The sequence below is a fragment of the Puma concolor genome, chromosome A2, assembly GCF_028749965.1.
Source record: "Puma concolor isolate L17-30 chromosome A2, mPumCon1.1.hap2, whole genome shotgun sequence".
NCBI lineage: Eukaryota > Metazoa > Chordata > Mammalia > Carnivora > Felidae > Puma > Puma concolor.
This window is the reverse complement of record NC_141668.1, coordinates 81,254,582-81,278,718: the sequence shown is the minus strand read 5'-3', so window position 1 is coordinate 81,278,718 and position 24,137 is coordinate 81,254,582. Positions and strand designations below refer to the sequence as shown.

Here is a 24,137-nt window from a genome sequence, read left to right as displayed (position 1 = left end):
AGAGTATTGAAATTGATGGTGTTAGGCAGTGAACAGGCAAAGATTTTACGTTTAGATGGTGGGATGCAAAGGAGAGTTAAGAACACTCAGAAGGAGCAGCCTGTAAAGTGAGAGGAAAATCAGAAGGATGTGGCGGGGGGGGGGGGGGGGGGGGGGCATGAAGCCCAAGAATGCTGAGACACCATGTCTTTGGAAAAACCAAACCAAACCAAACCAAAACAAAAAACCCTGATTTGTAGTGCTTGTTCTTTTTTTGTGTAAAAACTCCCACTCTGGCTGAACCAAGCTACTAAGGGTTTAAAACCAGCTTATGCAATTCCTAAATAATAAGCCATCAGCTCTCATGGGACCATTAAGAACTGGCCCTAGCACATCACTGCACGGAAGTCAAATGAAGAATGTGTTTCAAGGAGGAGGGAGTTAGACATTAAGTAGAAATGACAACTGAAAATTGGCCATTGGATTTGGCAAGGAAGGAACTGCTGGAGACCTTGACAAAAAAAATGGATTGGGGCAGTGATGGTGATGATTGGCAGAGACTGTGTGTGGTTGGTCACAGCAGGAACAGGATATGGTGAGTCACTATCTCCCCCCTCAGCAGGAACTGTGTTTTGAATCACTCTCTTTACAACACTTATCACTATCTGACATTACATCTATTTTACTTCTTTTTAAGTTTACCGTCTGTTCCCTCCCCTGACACAACTTGAACAGAAGTTCCATGGATGCACAGACTGTTTTCTTTTTCATTCACGGGTATATCCTCAATACTTGTAACTGTTCTGGAAACATCTCGCGGGTGTGGAGAAAACACCATGTAGGTTGCACATGGTAACGCCTGCTAAATAAAACACTGGACACGACAGGCAGTCACCCATGCAGTAGAACAAGGTCAAACATACTCTTCTGGACCAGAGCTTATTTTTCAGAAGAATGAAATTATAAATTATAAATAATTGTTTTGTGTTTAAATTACAAAGCTGCTGGGTCACTGGTTATAGACTATGAAATTGGGTTGTTTATGGAACGTGGGGGTGGTTACTAACAATGTGATGGAGGGCAGGCAGTTTCGTTTCTCCAGTTGAGTGCGTGTATGCGTGTGTGTGAGCATATATCCTCTGAAGGTAGAGCTTGAGAGTGGAAAGTAACCAAAGCTATGGAATATATTCTTATACATTTTTTTTTTTGGAATATACTCATGGATTTTTGAGGGGAATTTTTCATATAGATATTTTGCAATATACTCTTATAGATTTTTTTTCCCTCTGTTATCAGACTCACTCCTTTTTATTCTCCACTTTGTCCCAGTCATACTCGGGCTCTCAAGATCTTCCATGAAATTTTCTCTGAACAAGACAGCTTCTGGTGATGTCTCTCTTTGCTAAACTCCCATATCACTAATTGTGCCTTATGACATCTCCCCAAAGAATTATAAGCTCTCGAAGGAGTTTCTTTGTCTCAACATGTACCCAGGACAATTATATGCACCTGGAAGTCACTTAATAAACATTTACTGATTGAATGAAAACATGAATTAATACACAAATTCACATAATGCATACACTACCTAAAACTTTCTAACAAGTGCTACACTCTCATCAGACCTTTCTGGAAGGGTCTCTGAGTTTACTCTGAATGTCCATATGTTTTGGACTATATCCTCTTTTATCTTTATTAGCAGTTTTCAAACTTTATGAGGATGGGTAAGGCAGTAAAAAATACAAAAAAAAAGGGATAGGAATTTTAAAAGACATATGATACAAATAATGATATAACAAAGGATTATTCACTTAGGCATGTAGACAGGGGGTTGATTGATAAAATCTCCTGTTGCTTTTCCAGAACATAAGCATTATATAAAATGAGAACTTCCCATATAATAGATATTTTAAGTCATATAATAAAAAGGCACACAAAAACTAGGCTTAACATTTTAAATGGGAGAAAAGCATATTAAACTTATACTTACTGTCTTCTATGTCCCAGCACTGGGTGATCGGGTCTCCATACTTTACATCTTGGCGTCTGGCTCGCCTATGGAAAAGGGATTAAACTGTTTAGAACATTGAGCATGATATCTGGAACAGATAAAGTCGGCATTTAACACTAATAACAGTGGCAAGAGCAGAACTATGCTTGTCTTACTGCTCAACTCAAACGCAGGGCACTATTCCCATCTAACGTTAATCCAAATACTACTAGCAACAGAGTCCTAACAGAATGCATCCTGTTTTGGAAATAAGATGATATGAATTTTATTGAACTCCTCTGACTTTTGACAAATTGTTCAAAAGAACAGGTTGACTATAAATATAGCCCAGGTTTCAGATACATCCAATGGGGGAGGCAAACCATCCTTACCCTCTTTTTTCAATCAGTCCATGGGAAAGTAACAAGATGTACAAGAGCTTTATTTCGTGGGTAGGAAAGTAACCACAAATCTAGAACTTGTTACCCTATGGAGATTCGCTATTCCATAGATTTGATTAAGCAACAAGTTAAACACTGTCCTCTCAAATAGAAGTACCAGTTTGGTAGAGCATGAGTGGCTAATCCTATCTGCTGATATGCTGTTCACATTGTTTTTCTGATAGTAGAGACAAGGATAATAATAAATAATGGTGTTGTGCATTATTGTCACATATTTTCCTTAAGAGAAAACAGTAGCTATTGCATAAGAAAAGAGAAAGCTGCTACCCTGAATTAAAGAAGTCTTAAACTCTTACAGTCTATTTTCATTTGCGTTGGCTATTTTATGTTGCCACTTCAGCAATTGTAAAAGTCACAGTAAAATCTGCAATATCTAGGGTGTTGCTTAAGGGCAGTACTGACCAGGTGACGAGCCTGTATGAGATTCATCTAGCACGTACATTTTTTTGGCTCCCGTGGACATTTATGTTAAGGTAAGGGAAACTATCACAGGGGCATGTGTGCAAGATCAGAGATAGAGTCTTGGGAAATATAAGAAGAAAAATTATGATTGCGTAAGGTACATAAGGTCAAGAATGTTTTTAAATCGTGGCTTCTTAAGAAACAGGGTCAATTCATCAAACTGAAGGTCCATTATGAGCTAATGAGCACTCTTTGATTTTTAGTTTCTAGAAAAGAAAAATATTCCCCAAGGGCTCACTATGAGAAGTATATTCTTAGCCAAAAACTATAACAGAATATTGGCGTTTTTTACTTTGAACTGGTAATAGCGGTATCTCCCCACCCACAGCGAATCCAGAAATTTCAGGGAATCTAAACTGTCTCCTAATTATAAGCCCTATCTACTGTTGTACTATGCATTCAATCTGTGAATCCTCGAATTTGAAATTTGACATGTGAGTCAAATTTCAAGAAGAAACAAGTGTGTACGTACTAGTGGGACTAACATACACTCACTTGTCATCATAGTTAATACAGACCTAAAGATTAAAAAAAAAATACCATATACAAATTGCTGACATTTTACCTAGAGGAAAAATATACCTTGAACAATACTGCAGGAAAAGGGTGTTACCATAACGCACATTTAACAATTTATGATCATAACATATTTAGCTAGCATCAGTCATCCTGATGACAATTCAGGTTGTTTCCAATAATTTTGCTACTGAAAACAGTGCTGAAATGGACATCCTTGGATGATTTTGTGGTGCTTTTGCCCGTGTGTATAGAGGATACATTTCTAACTGGGTTTTGTTGGCTCAGAATAGCTTCATTTTTAAGAGCACATAAAGCAACGAACAGTAAACAGCAGGACAGCATTTTGATGTTTATGTACATCTGAGTGACAGAAGTTGACCAAGTTAGACTTATTACAGTAAAAATAAAATTGTACCAAGTCACTGAGACGTGCTGTGGGTTGTTCATAACCTACGCTTTTACAAACACATATATGTATACATTATTTGCAAAACAGTAAGGGTAAACATAGACCATGTAAAAATAAGGGAAGAAGGGAGGAATGGAGGAAGGGCAAAGTAGTCGAGAAAAACCAACTTTTAATGGTATTTAATAGAGATGAAGGAAAAGCATGTAAACAATTTTTCAGAACTTTTTCAAGTTCCACATTTCGGCACTTCAGAACACTCGATTTCATGCTCCTTCAACATTTAGTTTTATGCAAAATTTAATTTTAACATTCTTACCAGAGACCATGTTTTCTACAATTAAATCGTCTTTAATTTAAACTAGAAGACAAGGTATTCCGGTGAGATAGTCGCTGGGTAGAAAAGAAGGCTTCACCTTCACTCCATGTGCCTCTTACCGTTTTGAAGTGGGCGCATATCGAGAGCATGCATTTCCATCCCAGGCACAGTAGGGGTCTCTGGCCAGGCAACAGTCTGCACAAGCTTTCCCATAAGTGTCGCATCTGTTCAAGGAGAGCTGAACCAATCCATCCCGGGAACCGACGTACAATTGTTGCTACAAATCAGGCAAAACAAATGAATTAGAAGCATCTTTCAGACCAGTCTTAAGAACTTCCCTTTCCTGAATACCACATCACAGATCTAAATCTGTCTCCTCGGGTGCCCTTGTACAGAAAATAAGCAGTTGTACAGAAACATAACAAAGAGTAAGACGAGTCGATCACTTCTACTCCTGGCAGCATGGCGGTTTGAAGATGTTGATACCGAAATGGACAGCATTCTAGAGAGCTAGGATAACCTTGGCCAGTAATTTAAGAAGGTCGAAACCCAGCTGCTAGACTGAGGAATTAAGACGTCAAATTCTTTCTCAATGGTTGAAAATGTGCTTTGGTAGATTATATCAAGCACAGATGTGATGGGCAACACTGATGGTCTTCCGCTGCTGTGGCTTCTTGCGTGAGAGACGGCTGAAAAGAGATTTATGAAACTTTCTTGTGGTTTGAACCATTTCATTTGCTAATGAAATACCTCTTGATCCCTGAAGGGAAATGGGTTATAAGCTGGAGAGAAAATGCTTGGTATCACTGTGAAGGAAGTATTAAGGAGGCTCGAAAGATGCCATATCACCAATGAAAGGCTGCAGGATACTAAACAACTCAGCATATAAAGGTGCATTTTGGAAATATGTTCTGAAAACAATGCACTGCTCTTTATGAGCATTCGCTGAGCGTACGTGGTGGAAGACGTAGGGAGAGGGAGGATACGAATAACTAAGCCAGAGTCTGTGCCTTCAGTGAACTCATGGTCAACGACAGCGGGCCATATCAGACTTTACACAAAGGGGAAAAACCTGAGAAGTAAATGTTGACATAAATAAATACACGTACTCAATCTACAGACATCTATCTTCTACCTGCCCTGCCTATTAAAATGTCAGTTAAGACCTCCTAGCTGCTAAATGCAATGCACCCAGTTCAGTATTTGCTTTACTTCAATTCTCCAAAGTGTCTAACACCAAGAATCATGCCTCCCTTGACCGTCAACTTTTTCTTGTTCTCTGTCTTTATTTCTGCCTAAGATTTCTGTCTCCTTTGAGGATTCCTTTCTTTGCATTAAACGTGAGGTGCCCCCTCTTTTCTATCCTCATTTCTTTGCCTGTCTTATTGTATAAAGCGTCAGGTGCATCTTGAAAACAACGTCAAGGTTGACATACTGGATTGCCCTAAATCTAGCCCTGCTACCCTAGCTTTGTCACCCAGGACACAAAGCTGGGAGTTGTCTCTGAATCCCCTTTATCTCTTAGTCAGCCACCGTGTCTTTTCCATTCTCTTACACAGAACTCTCTATCTCCTCCTCTCCCTCTCCACTGCCAACACTTTTGTCTGTCTTTATTGTTTCTTCCCTGGATTACTTATAAGTGTTCTAATATTTCCACTGGCTTCAGCCTCGTGTTCCGACAACCCCCACCTCTACCCCAGGACTCGATCCATCTTCCGCTCTGCCACAGCAGACTGACCTTCCTAAAAGGAAAAGCTTATCACAACACATTCCTGCTGAAGATCTTTAAAGGTTTTCGTTGTCCTCAGATAAAACTGTTAAACTTCTTAGGAAGACATATAAGGATGTACCTAATCTTGCTCTGTTTTATGTCCCAGAATCATTTCTAGCCTCCTTGCCCCTTGCACACACATATGCCCTTTGCTCTAATTGTTCACAAACTTATTAGAATAAGCTATGATTTCTCACCGCTCACACCTTTCCAAATGTTCTCCTTTTTTCCTTGGCATAGGCTTCCTCTTCCCATCCCCTTTTTAATTTAACCGGTTAACTGCAACATCCTTCGTAGTTCAGGTTACATGTCTCTTCTTTTTGGTTAATGTATATTTACTTATTTTGAGGGGGGGGAGGGGCAAAGAGAAAAGGAGAGAGAGAGAATTCCAAGCAGGCTCCACGCTGTGAGTGCAGAACCTGATGCAGGGCTTGATCTCATGAACCTGTGAGAGCATGACCTGAGCCGAAACCAAGAGTCAGATGCTTAATCGACTGAGCCACCCACGCCCCACACGTCTGTTCTTTTCACTTCCTTCCTCTGCTCTACCTGGCTTCCTCTTAGACCAGTTCCTCCCCTGTGTTTTCCCTGTACAGGCTTCCATTATTGTTTTGCATTGGTAGCGTGTTCTTTCTATGTCTCCCAGCTCCACTGTGAGCTTCTAAGTGAAGGACTATGCCATTCGTTCATTTCTATACCCTCCAAGGGTAGTAGTAGGCCTTTAAGAACTAAACATTCAGTGAAAAAAATTAATGGAAAAGATCAAATAAGAAATCTATTTAGATCTTTTCCCTATTAGTTTCTGTGTCATTACTAGCCACATAGATGAAGACAATGTTAGGGGGGAAAGGGGAAAATGGGTGATGGGCATTGAGGAGGACACTTGTTGGGATGAACAGTGGGTGTTGTACGTAAGCTATGAATCACGGGAATCTACCCCCAAAACCAAGAGCACACTGTATACACTTTATGTTAGCCAACTTGACAATAAATTATATTAAAAAAATTAAGCATATTATCCCATAATTTTTTTATCCTGGGGGTACATACACAAATGCTAATACAAGCCTGAACCTCTTGAGTTAATTGGGATTTAGAGTATCATATTGAGAACTTATGATCTATTAAATATTATTATTGTCATTGTCATCAGATACCATTTACTTCACACTTACGATGTGCCAACTCTTTGTCTCAAATTTTGTGTGCAGCATCCTATTTATTAGGTGGTGGATTTTATTTCCCTAATTTCTCTGTTAAGGAAATTGATTCCCAGAGTCAGATACTAAGTGGAAGGCCGGCAGTTGACTCTCGGGCTCTTTGCCACCATCGTCCATAGTGTAATTTCTAGACTCCCTGATTAAAAACCATTTTTCGTGATTATGGTTAGTATTCTACATGAACTTCTTATGGCCTTGACAGAGACACATCCTCATGAAACAAAGAAAGTGAGCTCAGTTTTCAAGAGCCAAGGGAAGGGGAATATCTATCATTCAAGTAATGATATTTGGTTCTACTTTTCCTAAGGCAAGCCTACAACACTGGCCTCTAATTGGGTATGAAAGAAACACACAATTTAAAGCTTTTTACATTATTTATAATTTAACTTCCAATATCAATAGAGTTTCCCTAAAATAAATTCAAGCAGCCTGTTGCTTTTGTGGCTAATTTTTACAGAAAAATTAGAAAGTACCTGCTTCAGAGACAACTCCATGTTCAGGATGATCGATGAGTGCTGAAAATAAAAATCAAATGTTAATAAAGATAATCATTAAGAGTCTTTTATAGCAGCCAATATGTTCTCTTGTCACGTACCAAAGATCACTGAAGAAAACTTCAAGGGTCTGTTATATAGAGGGGGAAAGAATCTTAACATTTGTTCTTTCCTTCTAATTCTACCTTAATAGAAAGGATCAAAATAGTTCCTTTAAAGTATCTTATTACAGAAAAACTATCTAAGTGTATGAGGAAACACTGTGCATTGGAAATCGCTCCCAGTTACCCACAAGGTTTCTCCTTCTAAATCTGCTTATCTTAACTGCTTCCATATAATTCAAACTAGTGTTGACAAGAACATCTCCATAATTATTTATTACCTAGTTCTGCTCTTACTTAGATCGGTAGTTGAAAAACTTGTTCAAGTAGCAGAGTTCTGAAAAGCTATAGTGTTCTTTGTGGATGAGCATATTCTTTATGGAACATGGCAAGCTACCGATGCACAAGATTCCGTGATATGAACTAGGACTTGCTTTACTTGTTGAAACTATGGCTTTATGCATGCAATAGAAAATTAGAAACATGAACACAGAAGCTAGCAAACTAAAAAGGATGGAATCTTTAAGAATTTTTCATCTACTTATCATCTATTTACTGTCCATTCGTTTCTCACCAGCCAGTATTTACAAACCGATAAACGGTAGCAGATACCAAAAATTTAAGAAAATACATGAAGCAAAAAAATGAAAGAAAAATGTTAAAATGAGAACGTGCTATCCCAAAACTTTTTTTTTTTTTTTAAATGAAGGACACAGGTTCATTATTTAATCTTCACAATGGAATCCAAATAATTCCTCTTGACCACTAACCACCATTAAGTAAAACTTATTTTAATGCACCTTATATATTGTGGGAGCTTCATATTTGGCTTCTGGGTTCACATTTAGATTTGACATCAGTTTTTCCCTCAGGAACCACCCAAGACTTTGTTTTTGGTAGATGCCAGATAGCAGATCTTGTTCTTGTTAACTCCTTGACCACTATTATCATCACAATGTAAACAGGATCCTGTGGAACTCAGCATGTTAATTACCTTGAGTTCCTCACAGTGGGGGTCTCTACTTGATTTTTTTTTTTTTAAGGCAATAGATGTTCACAGGGAAACAGCCCATTTTAATGAACTATCTCAACAAAAATGTTATAAAAGACAGAACATATTTGTCAAGGCTCCTGTCAGAAATACACTTTTATTTCTAATGTTACTTTCAGAAAATAATTTTGAACTAAATGTCACTGAGCATCTACAGAGAATACCACAGCTCAAATGTATTGTTAAAAGTCAAAGACATTCCCCAAATCTAGAAAATTATTATTTTAGATCTAGCTCTCTAGAGGGACGTAGCATACATCAAGGCTTTACTATCATGCAACCTTGTTTAAAAAAGATTCCTTACGGAAAAGCAGGGACATGTGATTTACACACTCTTCCAGTTTTCTCCAATTCAATGGAGGAAAAATTGAAAAGTCAACCGTTTAAAGTAGAAAAGCATCTGGGTAGTCAGAGACCCCAGACCCCGGGCTTTCATCCACTGTGGCGATTTGTCTGACCATATGCTTAGAGAACAAAGTAATGAGCGGCCATCCCAGGAGCCCTGATTTTAGTGGTATTCTACGGGGAGAGAGGAGTCCTGTTCTCAGTTGCTTGAAAAACTTTTTTCCGTTGCTTAAGGAAAAGGAAAATAAGGGAGCTAATTGCACAGACTTCTCTAGGAAAAGCGACGATGTATTAAAACACACTGTCCTGTATCAAGGACTACTAAGTGTCCCCATCTCTTCTGGAACTCTGGACTGTCTTACCTTGAATACCTGCAACTCTTCCAGCACTACTTCTTCCATATTCCACTTCTCCTTTGAAATGCTGACAACTTTTAGGACTGTTCCAATGTCTGAAAAAACACATGACCTATAATCCTGCTGTTTCTCCTTTAAGTATATGCCTAGCAACCTTCACAACTGTTCCCTCCTTTTTCTTTCAAAGCCTTTGGAAAAGTCAGATTCAACAAGGCACACAAGAAGTGAAGCTTAATGGATATGATTCCCTCCTTCCGAAACATGATAGTTTTTAACTCATAAAACACATATTTATAAGGAAGACATTAAAAGACATGCACTCAAAGATCTTTCGAGCAGAAGGAGTATGTGTGTCTCATTCAAATAATGGCTGATTTTATAACTAAAGTGGAATGATATTTTTGTAACTGAATTTAAAAGGTTAAGATATATTAAAATATTTTTTCCTCTCTCTCTCTCTCTCTCTCTCAATGTAAGAGATATTTATTCAGTGCTTATCACATCTAAGTTACGGCGAAAGGTAAGATATATACATTGTTAAATAATGTTAACAAAGGGAAGAGAAACCACTGAAGCCATCTACATGGGGGGAATTTTAACTCACTCACCAACATATTTTATTTACAGAAACTTTACTAATAGGCTGGAAACTGAAGTTTTGTTTAAAATTATTTTGGTTTAATTTAAGAGTAACCAAAATTTAAAAGACTATAAACCAAAAATTGACATTTAGTAAAGATGCCTTAAATACAGGATCTTCTATTGCAGTTTACAAGGTGACATGCTATTTATTACAGAAAGACAATCAAAAGAACATTTTAGAAGGAGAAAAAAAATCTCATTTGGAAATTAATTTATACAATATAGATGCTTTTAAGCTTCTGGCACTGTGGTTGAAGAATTTTAATATGGATAGTAATGATCCTATTTGCCCAAAATAGTCTGAAATATTTAATTCGGTTTTTAAAGGACTCTAGGATCTTTGAAAAAATATAAAATATACATTTTCCAAATGTCATAATTGAAAATCGATCCATCTATCTTAGTTACCTTATAATTTTCTCAGTCAAAGTTAGGTAGTACCACCTAGTGGCCGAATGGCATTTATGACAGCGAAGTGTTGACCTAGGAACGCTTTGGGTGGACAGCGCAAATTCAGTAGCAAACTCCTTAGAATTAGTGACAGACTAATTAAAGTAAAACCTTGGTTTGTGAGCATAAGTCATTCCAGAAACAGGCTTGTAATCCAAAGCACTCATATATCTAAGCAAATTTTAAGAACCATTGGCTCAGTTGTGATCACACGGCATTTGGTATCAGGTAGTAACTCGTATTGCGAGAAATCAGTTGTTTATCCAGTTAAAGTTTATTAGAAATGTTTGCTCGTCTTGCAGAACACTCGCAGAACAAGTTACTCTCAATCCAAGGTTTTACTGTACTTACTTGGTCTGCTTCTGTAGTAATCTCTACAGTCTTGAGAACATCACTTACTTTCCTATGTCTTGTTATTGCCATCTGCAGCATAATCAGGCTTGGCAACAGGTATTCTGAAAACGCTCTAAGTCTGTCACATGCACGTTCCCTAATAAACTCTACTTTTTTTCAATGTATTTATTAAAAAAAATTTTTTAATGTTTATTTGTTTTTGAGAGACAGAGACAGAACATGAGCAGGGGTGGGGCAGAAAGAGGAGACACAGAATCTGAAGAAGTCTCCAGGCTCTGAGCCTTCTTCTTTTTTTTTTTTTTTTTTTTTCAAAAACAGTATGTTTTTGAAAAATAAAACTGTTCTGTAGTTCTGAAAACCTATTTCAATAAAAAAAAATGCCCATTTCTTGAAAACACATTAATTTTGATTTCTTTACTCAATGCCTGATTCATTAAATCACATAACATTTTCCAGGATGAAGTGCTTTTATCTCAATGATGCATGTTACCTTTACTGTCATTAGAATGCATGTATCATTAGATGATATTTTCTATTTCCTTTTTCTTTCTTTTTTTGAGGCATACTAAATAAGCAATATTTCTTTTTCTGGAAAATATTTTTTAAATCATTTTATAATGACTGAGTTGACAAAAAAATAAATAAAATAGTCTCTAATAATGAAAGTGATACTTAATCCACAAAATTCAAGGATAGGAAAAATAATCTCCAGGAAGTTTCTACTTAAAGATCTTTACAAAGTATTGCTTAATTTTTTGAAAAGCCATTTAAGTCAACTCAGTCAATGATTCTCAAAATTGAGTGAAGGGATCTTTTGCGGGGCTGGGGGCGGGGGGCAGGGAATCAAATATCTCCCCAGAGAGAAAAAAATGTGGAGTCTGAAAATAAACATTGCTTAGCTGTACTTGTTTAATTTTAGTCCATAATCATTCAACAAATATGTATTGAGCACCTAATCTAAGCAGGCATGTTATAGTCATAACATACAAATATATTTTGAAATCTCAAATACCACTAAAGGAGGCTGGGAGATATTTATAACTGTCAATTAAAAGCATGTGTTATGCAATGTTAAGAAACAGTGACTAGATATCAGCTAATAATTACTCATTTTGATTTCAACCAATAATCTTTTTGAAGTCTTTGCTTCCTTTGTCTAATAGTGAAAAATTCCTTTGAAAGAAAGCATCATCTGGGTCTAGCATACCTGTTCCAAGGAACATTACATCGTATTGTCCATCTTCTGCAACAACGTGATCCACCACGATCTGGGTCAATCTGTAATCCACATTGATTCGCTTGAATGTTGGTCCTCCCGCAACTGGGTACACCGATTTAAACATCACAGGGTGCCGCTTTATGAAACTGATGACATCATCAGGAAAATCTCGGGTGGATTTAATCAGTGGATCATAGGTTTTGCTTGGACACTGAAAAGAAATGAGTAGAGAAGTAAAGACATTGTTCATACAGCTGAGGAACTTATATTTACTTATAATAAAGTTTTTAAGGCTTATTATTGACAATATGAAAGGAATGGTGAACAGGATCAATATGGAATCACATATGCTTGTCAATAAACATAGTTTATGAGAGGCTAAGAGAAAAGTTACCAGGTATACTCACAACTGCAAAGAAAAGATCTTTCCCCTCCCCCCGCCGCCATTCCCGAATCCAGCCAGGGCACGCCCGGTTGTAGTCTGACATGAAGGCGGGAACCAATCAAGTTCTGCTGAATGGTTTGAAATAAAGGCGGGAACCAATCAAGTTCTGCTGAGCGTTCAAATTTAAATGTCAACCAATAACAGCTCTGTAACCTCGAAAAATGCTAACTTGTTTGTGCCTGTCTATAAAAGAAGCTGTAAGATCCTCGCTCAGGGCCTCTTAGCCTCACCGGCAACGAGTGTGCCGAGGACCGGGTTCGAACCTGCGATAAACGACCCTTGCCGCTTGGCTTTGACTCTGGACTCTGGTGGTTTGTTTTCGGGGGGACTCTCGAATCGGGGCATATCAGTTTACCTTGAATATATTTAAATCCAGTTTTCTCTCTCAAAGTTATTTTAATGATTACAGGGGAATATTTTTCACCCCTCCCCCCAAAAAAAGAATGGAATTTTGTCATTTGAGACAACAGGGATGCACCATGAGCACATTATGCTTAAAATAAGTCAGACAGAGAAAGGCAAATACCATATGACCTCACTTATATGTGGAATCTTAAAAACAAAAACACCAAACTCACAGATACAAAGAACGGATCAGTGGTTGGTTGCCAGAGACAAGGAGTGGGAGGGTTGTTACAAGGGTGAAGGGGGTCAAAGGGTACAGATGTCCAGTTATAAAAAAAATTAAGTCATGGGAAATAGTGGGTAGCATGATGACACTGTACTGTGTATTTGAAAGGTGCTAAGAGAATACATCTTTAAAGTTCTCATTACAAGGAAAATAATTTTGTAACTATGTATGGTGATGTATGTTAACTAGACTTACTGTATGTTTTTCAAGATATTCAAACATCAAATCATCACTTTGCATACCTGAAACTAATATGTCAACTATACCTCAAAAATTTGTCTACATTTTAAGTACTTTATCTCTGCCCAGTTGGGCTTCTGCTTTTGAAATACTCTTTTCAGCTGCACTGGCACAAGTGAAAATTTGTAATTTCAATCCCAAGACAATTGTCCTTTCTTCCAAAAATTCTGGCCTCAGAAAGCTGAATATAAAACCCCTATGCTAGATATTTCTGTTGCCTTTTGAACTGTTATCCCCCTGAATTAACTTCAGATCTCAAAAAGCAACTGTCTTTACTTGTTGGCAGGAGAAATGGCTAATGGTCACCAAAGGGAACCTAGCGAAACAGATTATCCTTGCCTATTCAACCTTCTCAAAGTTTCTCAAAAAAAAATTGTAAATTATATCTAATTTTCTGTGTTTTCAAAAGCTTCCACAGTGAATTTGTTTCCTATGAAGCTACATGAAATTTGAGCTGAAATAATTATGAAGAAAGCGATTTATAAACATGGGAATATATGAGAAACCATTATTTTCAATTTCTTTTAATTCATTTAAGATTGCAGTTTTAAATTCAACCCATGATTATTAAAAATTAAATGGAACAAATCACCACGTCATAAAAATTACTTGTAAAAGAGCTTTAATAGTTTTACATCATAATTAGTTGTTGTTTTTCTTTTTTTTTTTATATAACTGGTGTGAAAATTACACTGTGAACAATTCAACAGCTCTTTCCCTAAAGGATCTGTGAAGAAACCATTCAGGGAATTTTTCACTTCTGTCTCAAATTGTCTCTCCTTTGCCTTTTAGTGTTCACTAATTCAATAGTTAGCATACGCTGCCCCCTGGTGGTAAGACACAAATGTTCACACTAGTACAAATTGAATGAACGTGATGTGCCTTTATCCAAAGAATATAAAGAATTGCTTTATAATTAGATTTTTTTCAGGCAAATATTTAACTTTCCACATATCAGATTTATTTTATGATTCCTGTATACTGTAATTCAAAAAGCTAACTCAGAACAATGCTGCTATTACATTTGAATTCTTCATGGGCTAACATTCCTTTGGAATGGCAAACTTTGGCTCTATGTTGCAGACATACAGGAGAAAGTCTTAAAGAAAGTGCTACTTTTCCCTGTTTTAATTTTTACACAAGGTGGAAACACAATCTCTACAAAACTGAGCCATTTACACCAGGCGCTAATTAGAATCTTGTCAAGGCTTCAAACTGTGCTTCTCAAATCCTGAACCTCCAGAGGATCGTTCTCAGGGAATTAAAGATACCGAAGTTAGCCACAACATATGGCCCTTACCTCCAACTTTATAGGAATAAAATCATAATGGGTCATTAAATTGGAAGAAATATCAAAGAAGTTGTACTAAAAGATTTTGTTAATGATTTTCCATTAGTAATGTAAGAATATTTCTATCTTTTACAGAATTCTTGCATGTCTGATCTTTAACGTCTTATTTATTTTTGAGACAGGGAGAGACAGAGCATGAACAGGGGAGGGTCAGAGAGAGGGAGACACAGAATCTGAAACAGGCTCCAGGCTCTGAGCGGTCAGCACAGAGCCCGACGCGGGGCTCGAACTCACGGACCGAGAGATCATGACCTGAGCCGAAGTCGGTCACTTAACCGACTGAGCCACCCAGGCGCCCCTTGCATGTCTGATCTTAAAAAAATTAATCTTTCCCTGAAATCTCTTTATTTTTCCCAGGTCTGCACCAAAGAGACGCAGAATATTAGCTATTTGGCAATTACTTAGCTTATTGTTAACTGGATGTTGGTCTGAAGAGCTGAATGTCTTCAGTCATTGTTTCTAGCACTTAGCCTTCAGACAAGTGGAATCTCTCAAGTCGATAATGGAAGGAACCCTATATTAAATAGATTAAGCTGCAAGTCAAAATGGATGTGGAGCTCAAACGATACAAAGCTCTTGCCCAATTACAGGCTGCATGTTGGAGGCCCCGCCAAAGGAGACTATAGTGGGCTTATAGCTTATACTGCCTGCGGTAAAATCTGGTTGGCCTATCATTAAAATCAGAGCAAAAGCATGATTTTGCTTGCATCACATTTTTGAAACAGCCCTCCAGCTTAAGATCTTCTTTTCCTTTGCCTTTGCAACTATAGTTATGCAAGCAGCCAAATTTTCAAAAGAAATATCATGACATTCAATCCACTTTTTGATATCAAATTTTCAAATAATTAGAAATTTTAATATGAGAAAAGTATGGATGAATGAAATGGGAACAATTTAGCCAAGAAGCAAACGTGAGGCTTTTCCTCTTTGCTCACCTCTGACGGAAAGGTTTAAGTGTAATAAAATCAAAGAAAAAAGATGAGAAGGAAAACCTGGTTTCTGTTGACTATTATAAAATGACCTTTGGAAATGTATTTTTCCCCCCTATGGCAGTTTTTCCTTCTGGCATGCTGCCAGTGTTTGGATAAGATCTTTATCCGTTACGTTGCTGTGTGTGATCTCCGAGGTCTGCGTCTCCACATTGCTTTCACAAATGAAAGTGATTTGGTAGAGTTACTCCCTGAGGTTGAAGAGAGTACCATTTGAACCAAATATTGTTATTTTAGCACATTAAAAACAGTGAGATTTCCCCTTTGATATCATATAGCTGTGAGGCACACAGATTTAAAAACAACCAGAGATGCCAAGCGACCGGAGCAGGTAGGAGAGTAAAGTAGGAAAGAAAAATCCTATAAAGGAAAAAGAGAAAGTGTGGGGAAATGGTGCATCTGAAGTAAATGATCATATCAATCCGTTTCCTCCCCAAACCCTAGAGAATGTTCCTCTTGAAGCTAGGTATCTAGCTACATCTCAGGTATTAAAAATCTAGCGAATTTTTCTCCGTATGTATGTCCTTTTAATTTCTACATATTAACACAGCCCCTCTGACTATACGGTAGAGGACCATTTATTTCTGCCTCCAGCTTTCTAACATTTCCCTGATTTCCACTACCCCAGGGCCTATAGGAAATAAGTTAGGGAACTTATCTGTTTCTCTACCTGTCAAGTTGAAAAAGTCTTAAGATAGTTTAAAATTTTGGAAAGAAAAAAAAGAGAGAGAGAGAGAGCTGTTACCAAAATTTTAAAATGTGAGTATCTTGCTGGAAACAATACCAGCACAAGGGTATTTCAGAAGAGACCTGCCCAGGCGTGCCGTGAAAGGAAAGGGTGACCCAACAGCAGCAATCTCAGGGCCGGCTGCACAGCTGGCTAGGTGTGACCGTGTTGTGCTTGGCACATCTATGTGTTTGTATAGGGCCTTTAGTAGTGTAGTGGGAAGCGACGGACGAGAGGAGAAAAATGGTTTTTATCCAACGCGAGAGCTTTGCCCCTTGGCAAGGCACCAGACAGCTGTTCAAAGTTTTCTCCTCCTGCTGCTTCAGGCTGTTTTCTACAGGTTGCACTTTCCTTTTAAACAAATCATAGGACTGACTAATGTGAGGGAAGACAGGGCACAAGGAAAGACTGAACCAGGCTTCCATTTTTAGCAAACTGGGAAAAATAACCTAAATACAAAAAGGAAGTTTTTTTTATTTATAAAGTAAAAAAAAATACATGCAATTTCTTTTAGTAACTATTCATTTTTAATTTATTTGTTTATTTTGAGAGCGGGAGCGGGCAGGGGAGGGACAGACAGAGAGGGAAAGAGAATCCCAAGTAGGCTCTGCACCATCTGAGCAGAGCCTGATGCAGGGCTCGAACTCATGATCAGTGAGATCATAACGTGAGCCAAAACGAAGAGTCGGAGGCTTAACTGACTGAGCCACCCAGGGGCCCCGAAAAATAATTGTGATTTCACAAGTGCCATTCTATCCCCCTGCCTATTCAGCTGTGAGTCAGTTTCTAAATGTGGATGAGGAAAGACTCTGTCTTCAGTATCAGAACTAGAAAGGCCAGGGGTACAAATATGGGGGTACATTTGTCTCTTTCTTCTTTTTCTTTTTTTGCAACTAAAACCCAGCTTTATTGTTGTTATATCTGAATCTTGAATATTCTGCTATGCTTAAAAGGTAAAGCAACAACAACTCAAGTTTCCTTTTTATTGTTCAGTGTCTAATACAGCGATATGTCTTCTAGCATTTGAAGAAATGCATGTACCTGTTGCAAATATCCATTCAAAATTTTATTTACAATTGGCAAATGAACTTTAACCTCTGAACTTAAAAAATGTCATACTATGCTCCCCTGCTTGTACAAAGGTTGGATTCTGTCTACTATAACTGGGTAGTACTTTAAAGACAACAATTAAACCAACAATTTTTGATCATTTACTTTCAAAATTAAATAGTTTAAGCTAAACTTAATTTTGCTGGACATTTAACAAAACATATAGCTGTAGCTCTGTCTTTTTTAAGGTTTCCTTTTTTTTAATGTTTATTTATTTTTGAGAGACAGAGAGACAGAGCATGAGCGGGGGACAGGCAGATGGCGGGGAGGGAGGGACACAGAATTTGAAGCAGGCTCCAGGCTCTGAGAGGTTAGCACAGAGCCCGACGCAGGGCTCAAACCCATGAACCACTAGATCATGACCTGAGCAGAAGTCAGACGCTCAACCAACTAACTGAGCCACCCAGGCGCCCCAAGGTTTCCTTTCCTTTAGAGGAATTCTATATGAGAAAAAGGAAAAGCTCATTGAACATAATAAGTAGCTTGGCATAAAGAGAATATTGGCCCCATGGAAAAGAAAGCCCTTACCTTTGATTTACTCTAGAGAAAAAGCTGTATGAGTTGTACACGGTGGGGCTTCTTGTTAGGTAAAGATTTGAAATGTTATAGAAAGAGAGATTTAATTATTTTACATTTGGTGGTGGTAGCTGAAAAATCACTTAACATTAAAACAATGTTAATGTTTTGTAGCAGGTCCGTTAAATTAAATGGCTGATTGATATATGGATAAAAAGAAAAAGATATTTTAAATTTTTCTGAAGATCTAAATTCCTAAAATAGAATTGGTAAGGAGAGATGTTTATTCAGGGATTCTTTGAGATTTAAGAATTTTAGTCAAGTTTTTACAGGATATGAGGGGCAATAAATGGGTACAAGGAGGTTAGTTTAGTAGATGTGATATTGCATGTGACTTCAGTGCACCTGTAGTAATGGAATTAGAAGAGGGCCTATAACTACTTTGTTTTGCTCCTCACCATAAAATGGAAACTTAGTTCGGAAATTCATGTGTAGGTTTCAACCTTTGAAAGTAAAGCTAAAACATTTAACAATAAAAGCAGTATTTTGGGGAAAATGGAATCTAAAAATGAATTTTTTTTCATCATTAGAGGTTTAGAAATAGTCAAAAACTGCACCAAAATGATTTGAGAATAGTGAAACAGACATTTCTTAAATATTTGAACTTCAAAAACAAGTCCTTTCCACATTTTGGCTATGGTGATAGGGCTGCAATGAACATGGGAGTGCTAATCTCTTTTCAAGATCCTGATTTCAATTCTTTTGGATAAATACCCAGAAGTGAGATCATATGCTAGTTCTATTATTTATAATGTAGGTGGAAACAGTCTAGATGTCCATCACCTGATAAATGGGTAAAAAAAAAAAAAAAAAGAAAAAGAAAAAAGTGATATATACCCACAATGAAATACTATTCAGTCTTAAAAAAAAAAAAAGGAAATCCTTCAACAGGTGCCCATGTAGATGAACAAAGAAGACATTACGCTAAGTGAAGTAAGTTAGTCACAGAAGGTCAAAACTACATGGGGACCCTGAGTGGCTCAGTCGGTTAGGCATCCATCTTCAGCTCAGATCATGATCTCTCAGTCCGTGAGTTTGAGACCCGCACTGGGCTTTGTGCTGACAGCTCAGAGCCTGGAGCCTCTTCAGATTCTGTGTCTCCCTCTCTCTCTGTCCCTGCCCCACTTGTGCTCTGTCTCTGTCTCTCAAAAATGAATAAACTTTGAAAAAAATTTTAAAACAACTACATACTTCCATTTATATACATATTCAAACTCATGAAAGCCAAAGATAAAACTGTGGTTACCAGGGGCTAAGGGGCGTGGAATGTAAGAAGTCACTAATTAATGGTATACAATTTCAGTTATTCAACGTGAAGTTCTAGAGATCTTTTGCACAACATTATCTACAGGCACTACTGTATTCATAAACTTAGAAATATGTTAAAAGCATAGATCTCACCTTAAGTGTTCTTACCACAAGAAGCAATTTTTAAAGCACCTTCTCACCTTTTTGATAAGAGAATGGTTTAAAAACTGAAACTCCCTTTCAAGTAAACATTTATCAACATTTGACACTTAGGCATACATTATAAATTTCCTTATCAACACCGAAAAAAACTACCAAGTAAATCTTTTAATAATAAGTCAAATATCAAAAATGAAATCTGCCTTTAAAAATCTTCCTCCGATTCTGAGGTTTCGAGCAGCCTGCTACCGTTGGCCTGACCTCAGTTTGGTTTCCATTTTTGACCCCTACTACCTGCTATATTGTGGATTCTGCCATATTTTATTTCATTTGCAACTTCTTATTCTCAAGGCCTAAAGTTCAATAACAGTTGAAAAAGTCCACCTGAACAAAATACAGTTTGTTCAGAGATTCAGTTTGGACACCAGAGGGCAGGAGAATCCCTTGAAGTGAAGGGATTCTGTGACTGTGTCCTTGTCATTCACGAGTTTCCAGGCTTATTGACATTGTAGAGAGTAATGATATCGTAGTAAGGCCAGGAGTTTAGGTTTGACTTTTTGTCACAGGAAGCACAGGATTCTGTCAAAAACTAGAAAATTAAAGTCGCTGTGGCACCCTGAGAGTCTTTGTGTTTATTTCTCTCAGTGACAATGTCAGCAGAAGGCCCTGCTGGGAGCACAACTTTAGAAGCAATCTGGTTAACAACATGAGGAAACGTAAACGCAAAGGAGGTTTTTCAAATAATCTATTTTAAAAGGTTTAAGCGTAAAGTGGCTTTTAGGAAAGATTCTGACGTTTCGTAGCCAGCAAATTATTCAGCAGTGCTTTTATTAAAGTCAAAGATGTGTCCCCAGAATTACAAGAAAAGAAATGACAAGCGCAGTAAGGTTGCAAAACGGCATTATTATTTGTGCAGGGAGCAGATCAGTCCCAGGGGAAACAGTGTGGGGTTCAGTTTGGTTATTTGCTTTGATCTCATTGAAGGTAGAGTGCTGTGGAGGTTAACAGCATTTGATTTGGAGTCAAGTAGAGCTAAGTTTGATCCCAGTCTTACCCACTTCAGACCAAGGAGAAAGAAACCCACTTGTAACCAAAAGTGTAATGCAAAATAAACAGCTTCTCCCAATAATTATGAGAGTCGCTTTTTTTTGTTTAATGTTTATTTATTTTTGAGAGAGAGACAGAGCACGAGGGGGAAGGGGAGAGACAGAGGGAGACACAGAATCTGCAGCAGGCTCCAGGCTCCGAGCTGTCAGCACAGAGCCCCATGTGGGCTCGAACTCACTGCCTGTGAGATCATGACCTGAACTGAAGTTGGAAGCTTAACCAACTAAGCCACCCAGGCACCCCAACGATAGTCGTTTTTGCATCTCTAAATTCTATAACAAGGAGATAAACTTCCTGATCAATGAGAATGTTGTTCTGCTGGAGTCTTTCTGGAGCCTCTTTCCATCTCCTTTACCAATACTGGCCCAATTTCGGGCCGTGAGTGAGTTTATAGATCTTCCTTGACTTACAATGGGATTATGCCCCCATAAACCCATTGTAAGTTGAAAATATCATAAGGCAAAAGTGCATTTATTATACCTAACCTACTCAACATCATAGCTTAGCCTAGCTGAACTTCAATGTGCTAAGAACACTTGAATTCGTCTACGGTTGGGCAAACTCCCCTAACATAACACAAAGCCTATTTTATAAAGAAGCATTGAGTATCTCATGTACTTTATTCAAAACTGTACTAAAGTGAAAAACAGAATGATTTCAAGTGTATTTTTGTCTACCCTTGTGATGATGTGGCCTACCAGAAGCTGCGACTTTTTGCCAGGCTCAGCTTCACGAGCCCCTCGTACTGCACCTGGCAAGCCCAGGAAAAGATCAAAATTCAAAATTCTAAGTATAGTTTCTACTGAATGTGGATCCTTTTCTCACCATCATAAAGTCGAAAAAAATCAGAAGTCAAAACTACTTAAGTTGGGGACTGTCTGTAGTTACAAGATGTAATTCTCAAAGCTTTTCTACAGATGTGAATATGTTCACATATTTTAAAAAGCATAGGAATTTCCTGAGGAACTCTGACATTGAGTAAACATAAAGGAATAACTCAGTTAAATGGCACTTTCTTATGCCTGCTACTATTTTTCATTTTCTATTGTTAAAAAGAGGGACACCCGCGTGGCTCAGCTGGTTAACAGTCCAACTCTTGATCTCAGTTCGGGTAATGACCTCACGTTTTATGAGATTGAGCTCCACATCAGGCTCTGAGTTGGTCATGGAACCTGCTTAAGATTCTCTCTCTCCTTCTCCCTCTGCCCCTCCCTCGAGTACATGTCTGCTCTCTCTCTCTCTCTCTCAATAAACAAACAAACAAACTCATGTAGAAACGGCTGAGAATGTGATAGTCCATGATACTTAACCCCACCATCCTAGGATGGTGGAATTTCCCCAGCTAGAAATCCCCTCTGAATTTTAACTGTCCTCCTCACAAAAGGCCCCAAATATATATAACAGCAGTTGAAATTCTACATAGATTCATTACATATATATCCACTACATATATACTTAATAAATGTAGTCTATCATAAACATATTATTATATGTTCAGTATATACATATATACTATATATATGCAGTAGAAGATATTCTACAGAAGAAGAAAATAAATATAATTTGAGACAAAAAAAAATTTTTAATATAGTATCATAGTACAAATTCTAAGAGCCTGGACTCTGCTGCCAGAGTGTCTGAATTTAAAACTCAGGTGCACTACTCAGTTGCTTTTGTGACCTTGGGCAAGTTACTGCACCTCCCTGTGCCTGATGCTGAGTAGCATAAAATGAGTGGCTGTAAAATGGCATTAATAACAACAGCACTTGCTTCTTAGAATCCTTATGAAGTTAAGATTTGTAAAACCTTCAGAATATTATCCGCACACTGTAACTTACACCTTACGTTACCGTGAAATTAATAAGACAAGTATAATTTTGATGTTCAAAGAAAATTAAAAATCTGAATCCTGGAAATCACATTATTTGCAAAATAATTTTTCCATTGAAGTGTGATAACCTTATAATCAGTCCAGAAAACATATTTGAAACATATTTCTATTGAGGAATTACGAAAGGGAAAATAGTCACAGTTCTAAAGTGTGTTTCCTAAATTTAATTAGGTTATGTAATAGGAAGATGAAAAGAGAAAGCCTGAAAAAGCCTGGTTACCAACTGTTTCCTGTTTAAGGACAAACATATGAAAAGACAAAATTCAGTAGAATTGGTTGGATTAAGTCAATACTTTTTCTCAGAGATTTTGAGGAATACTTTAGAGCTCCTGGTAGAAATATTCATATTGAATCTTAAGTGGAAAAAAGAGCATGTATTTCTTTATATTTTATCAATTAACCAACCTTAAAATATTTAAATAACTTAAACTGTTTTAATCACATCAACAAAACAAAACAAAAACTTGCCATTTATAATGCAAATACAGATTTCACACTGCAAAGTCTTTTTTTTTTTAACAGATGCAACATAATAAAGAAATACATGAACTATTGGAATTGATGTTGTCTTTTAAAGTAGAAACAAGGACTCAAAGACTCTACCTATATACAGAGCTGTTAAGTGGGAAATAAATATTTATTTGGCATTTTCATTTAACTTGGAATATTTGTCATTCTACATATTGAATCATTTTGATGATTCTGTAGACTTATTGAGGATAGGCACTATATTTTCAGCATAGCCTGATCCTTATGATATAATCATTGTTTCCTGTAGTATCTAAAGCTTTTACTCAAAAGGGAAAAAAAAAAAGTTAAGTTCCAATGAAGGATGGAAATGCTAATGTATGACTGTAAATAAATAATAGGTATTTTCAAAAGCACAGCACATGTTGCTGTGGTGAATGAGCATAGTTTATTATAATAGAATTGGAAAGAGGATATGGGCTTATAAAAATAATTTGATTTTTAAGTTGGATACATACAGTGCCAGGTCGGGGATAAGGAATTCTTCCATCGTACTGCACCCAACGATGGTCTGCGCTTTCCTTATGAGCATATGGACCATTAAAAACTGCTCTGATGTCAGCCATGCTGTACACACAAACAGCGGAGCCTTTGAAGATGGAGCTGAAAAAAAGCAGAATGGTCCAATCATTCATTGTACATCACTCAATGCACATTTATTGAGCACATATTATAACCAGGTGTGTGGACAAAGTAATGCGGCACATTCCATTTGATAGGTGCTGCAGACAAAATGTGTGTATATGCCCTTAAGGAGCTTATAAGCAAGCAAGCCTGAAAGAAGTGTGACAGCAGTTACCTTACAGATGATTGTAGTAAGCTAAGCAAGCATGCAATGGAACTCCAACACAAGGCTGTCTGGTGAGTTTTCAGAGTAGATGGCGCCTACACTGACACTTGACAGATACATAGGAGTTCCCTAGGAAAACTGGAGGATAGAAGGAAATATGCAGAAAAGAGTATCATATTTATAGACATGCTTTTGAATTTCATTTG

The 24,137-nt window shown here is 37.4% G+C and overlaps 1 protein-coding gene across 3 annotated transcripts in view; it reads right to left on the bottom strand.

The window, feature by feature from the left end:
• The window catches only part of SEMA3D (semaphorin 3D), a 198,770-nt gene that overhangs the window by 17,863 nt on the left and 156,770 nt on the right, over nucleotides 1–24,137 (bottom strand). For all 3 annotated transcript variants that reach the window (XM_086696799.1, XM_086696800.1, XM_086696798.1), the window contains 6 exons: nucleotides 23,600–23,744; nucleotides 12,128–12,350; nucleotides 9,481–9,569; nucleotides 7,601–7,642; nucleotides 4,256–4,413; nucleotides 1,970–2,034 (listed from right to left, as the gene is read on the bottom strand). In XM_086696799.1, the coding sequence (XP_086552925.1) occupies nucleotides 1,970–2,034; nucleotides 4,256–4,413; nucleotides 7,601–7,642; nucleotides 9,481–9,569; nucleotides 12,128–12,350; nucleotides 23,600–23,744 (722 nt within the window). The remainder of the gene's footprint in view (nucleotides 1–1,969; nucleotides 2,035–4,255; nucleotides 4,414–7,600; nucleotides 7,643–9,480; nucleotides 9,570–12,127; nucleotides 12,351–23,599; nucleotides 23,745–24,137) is intronic.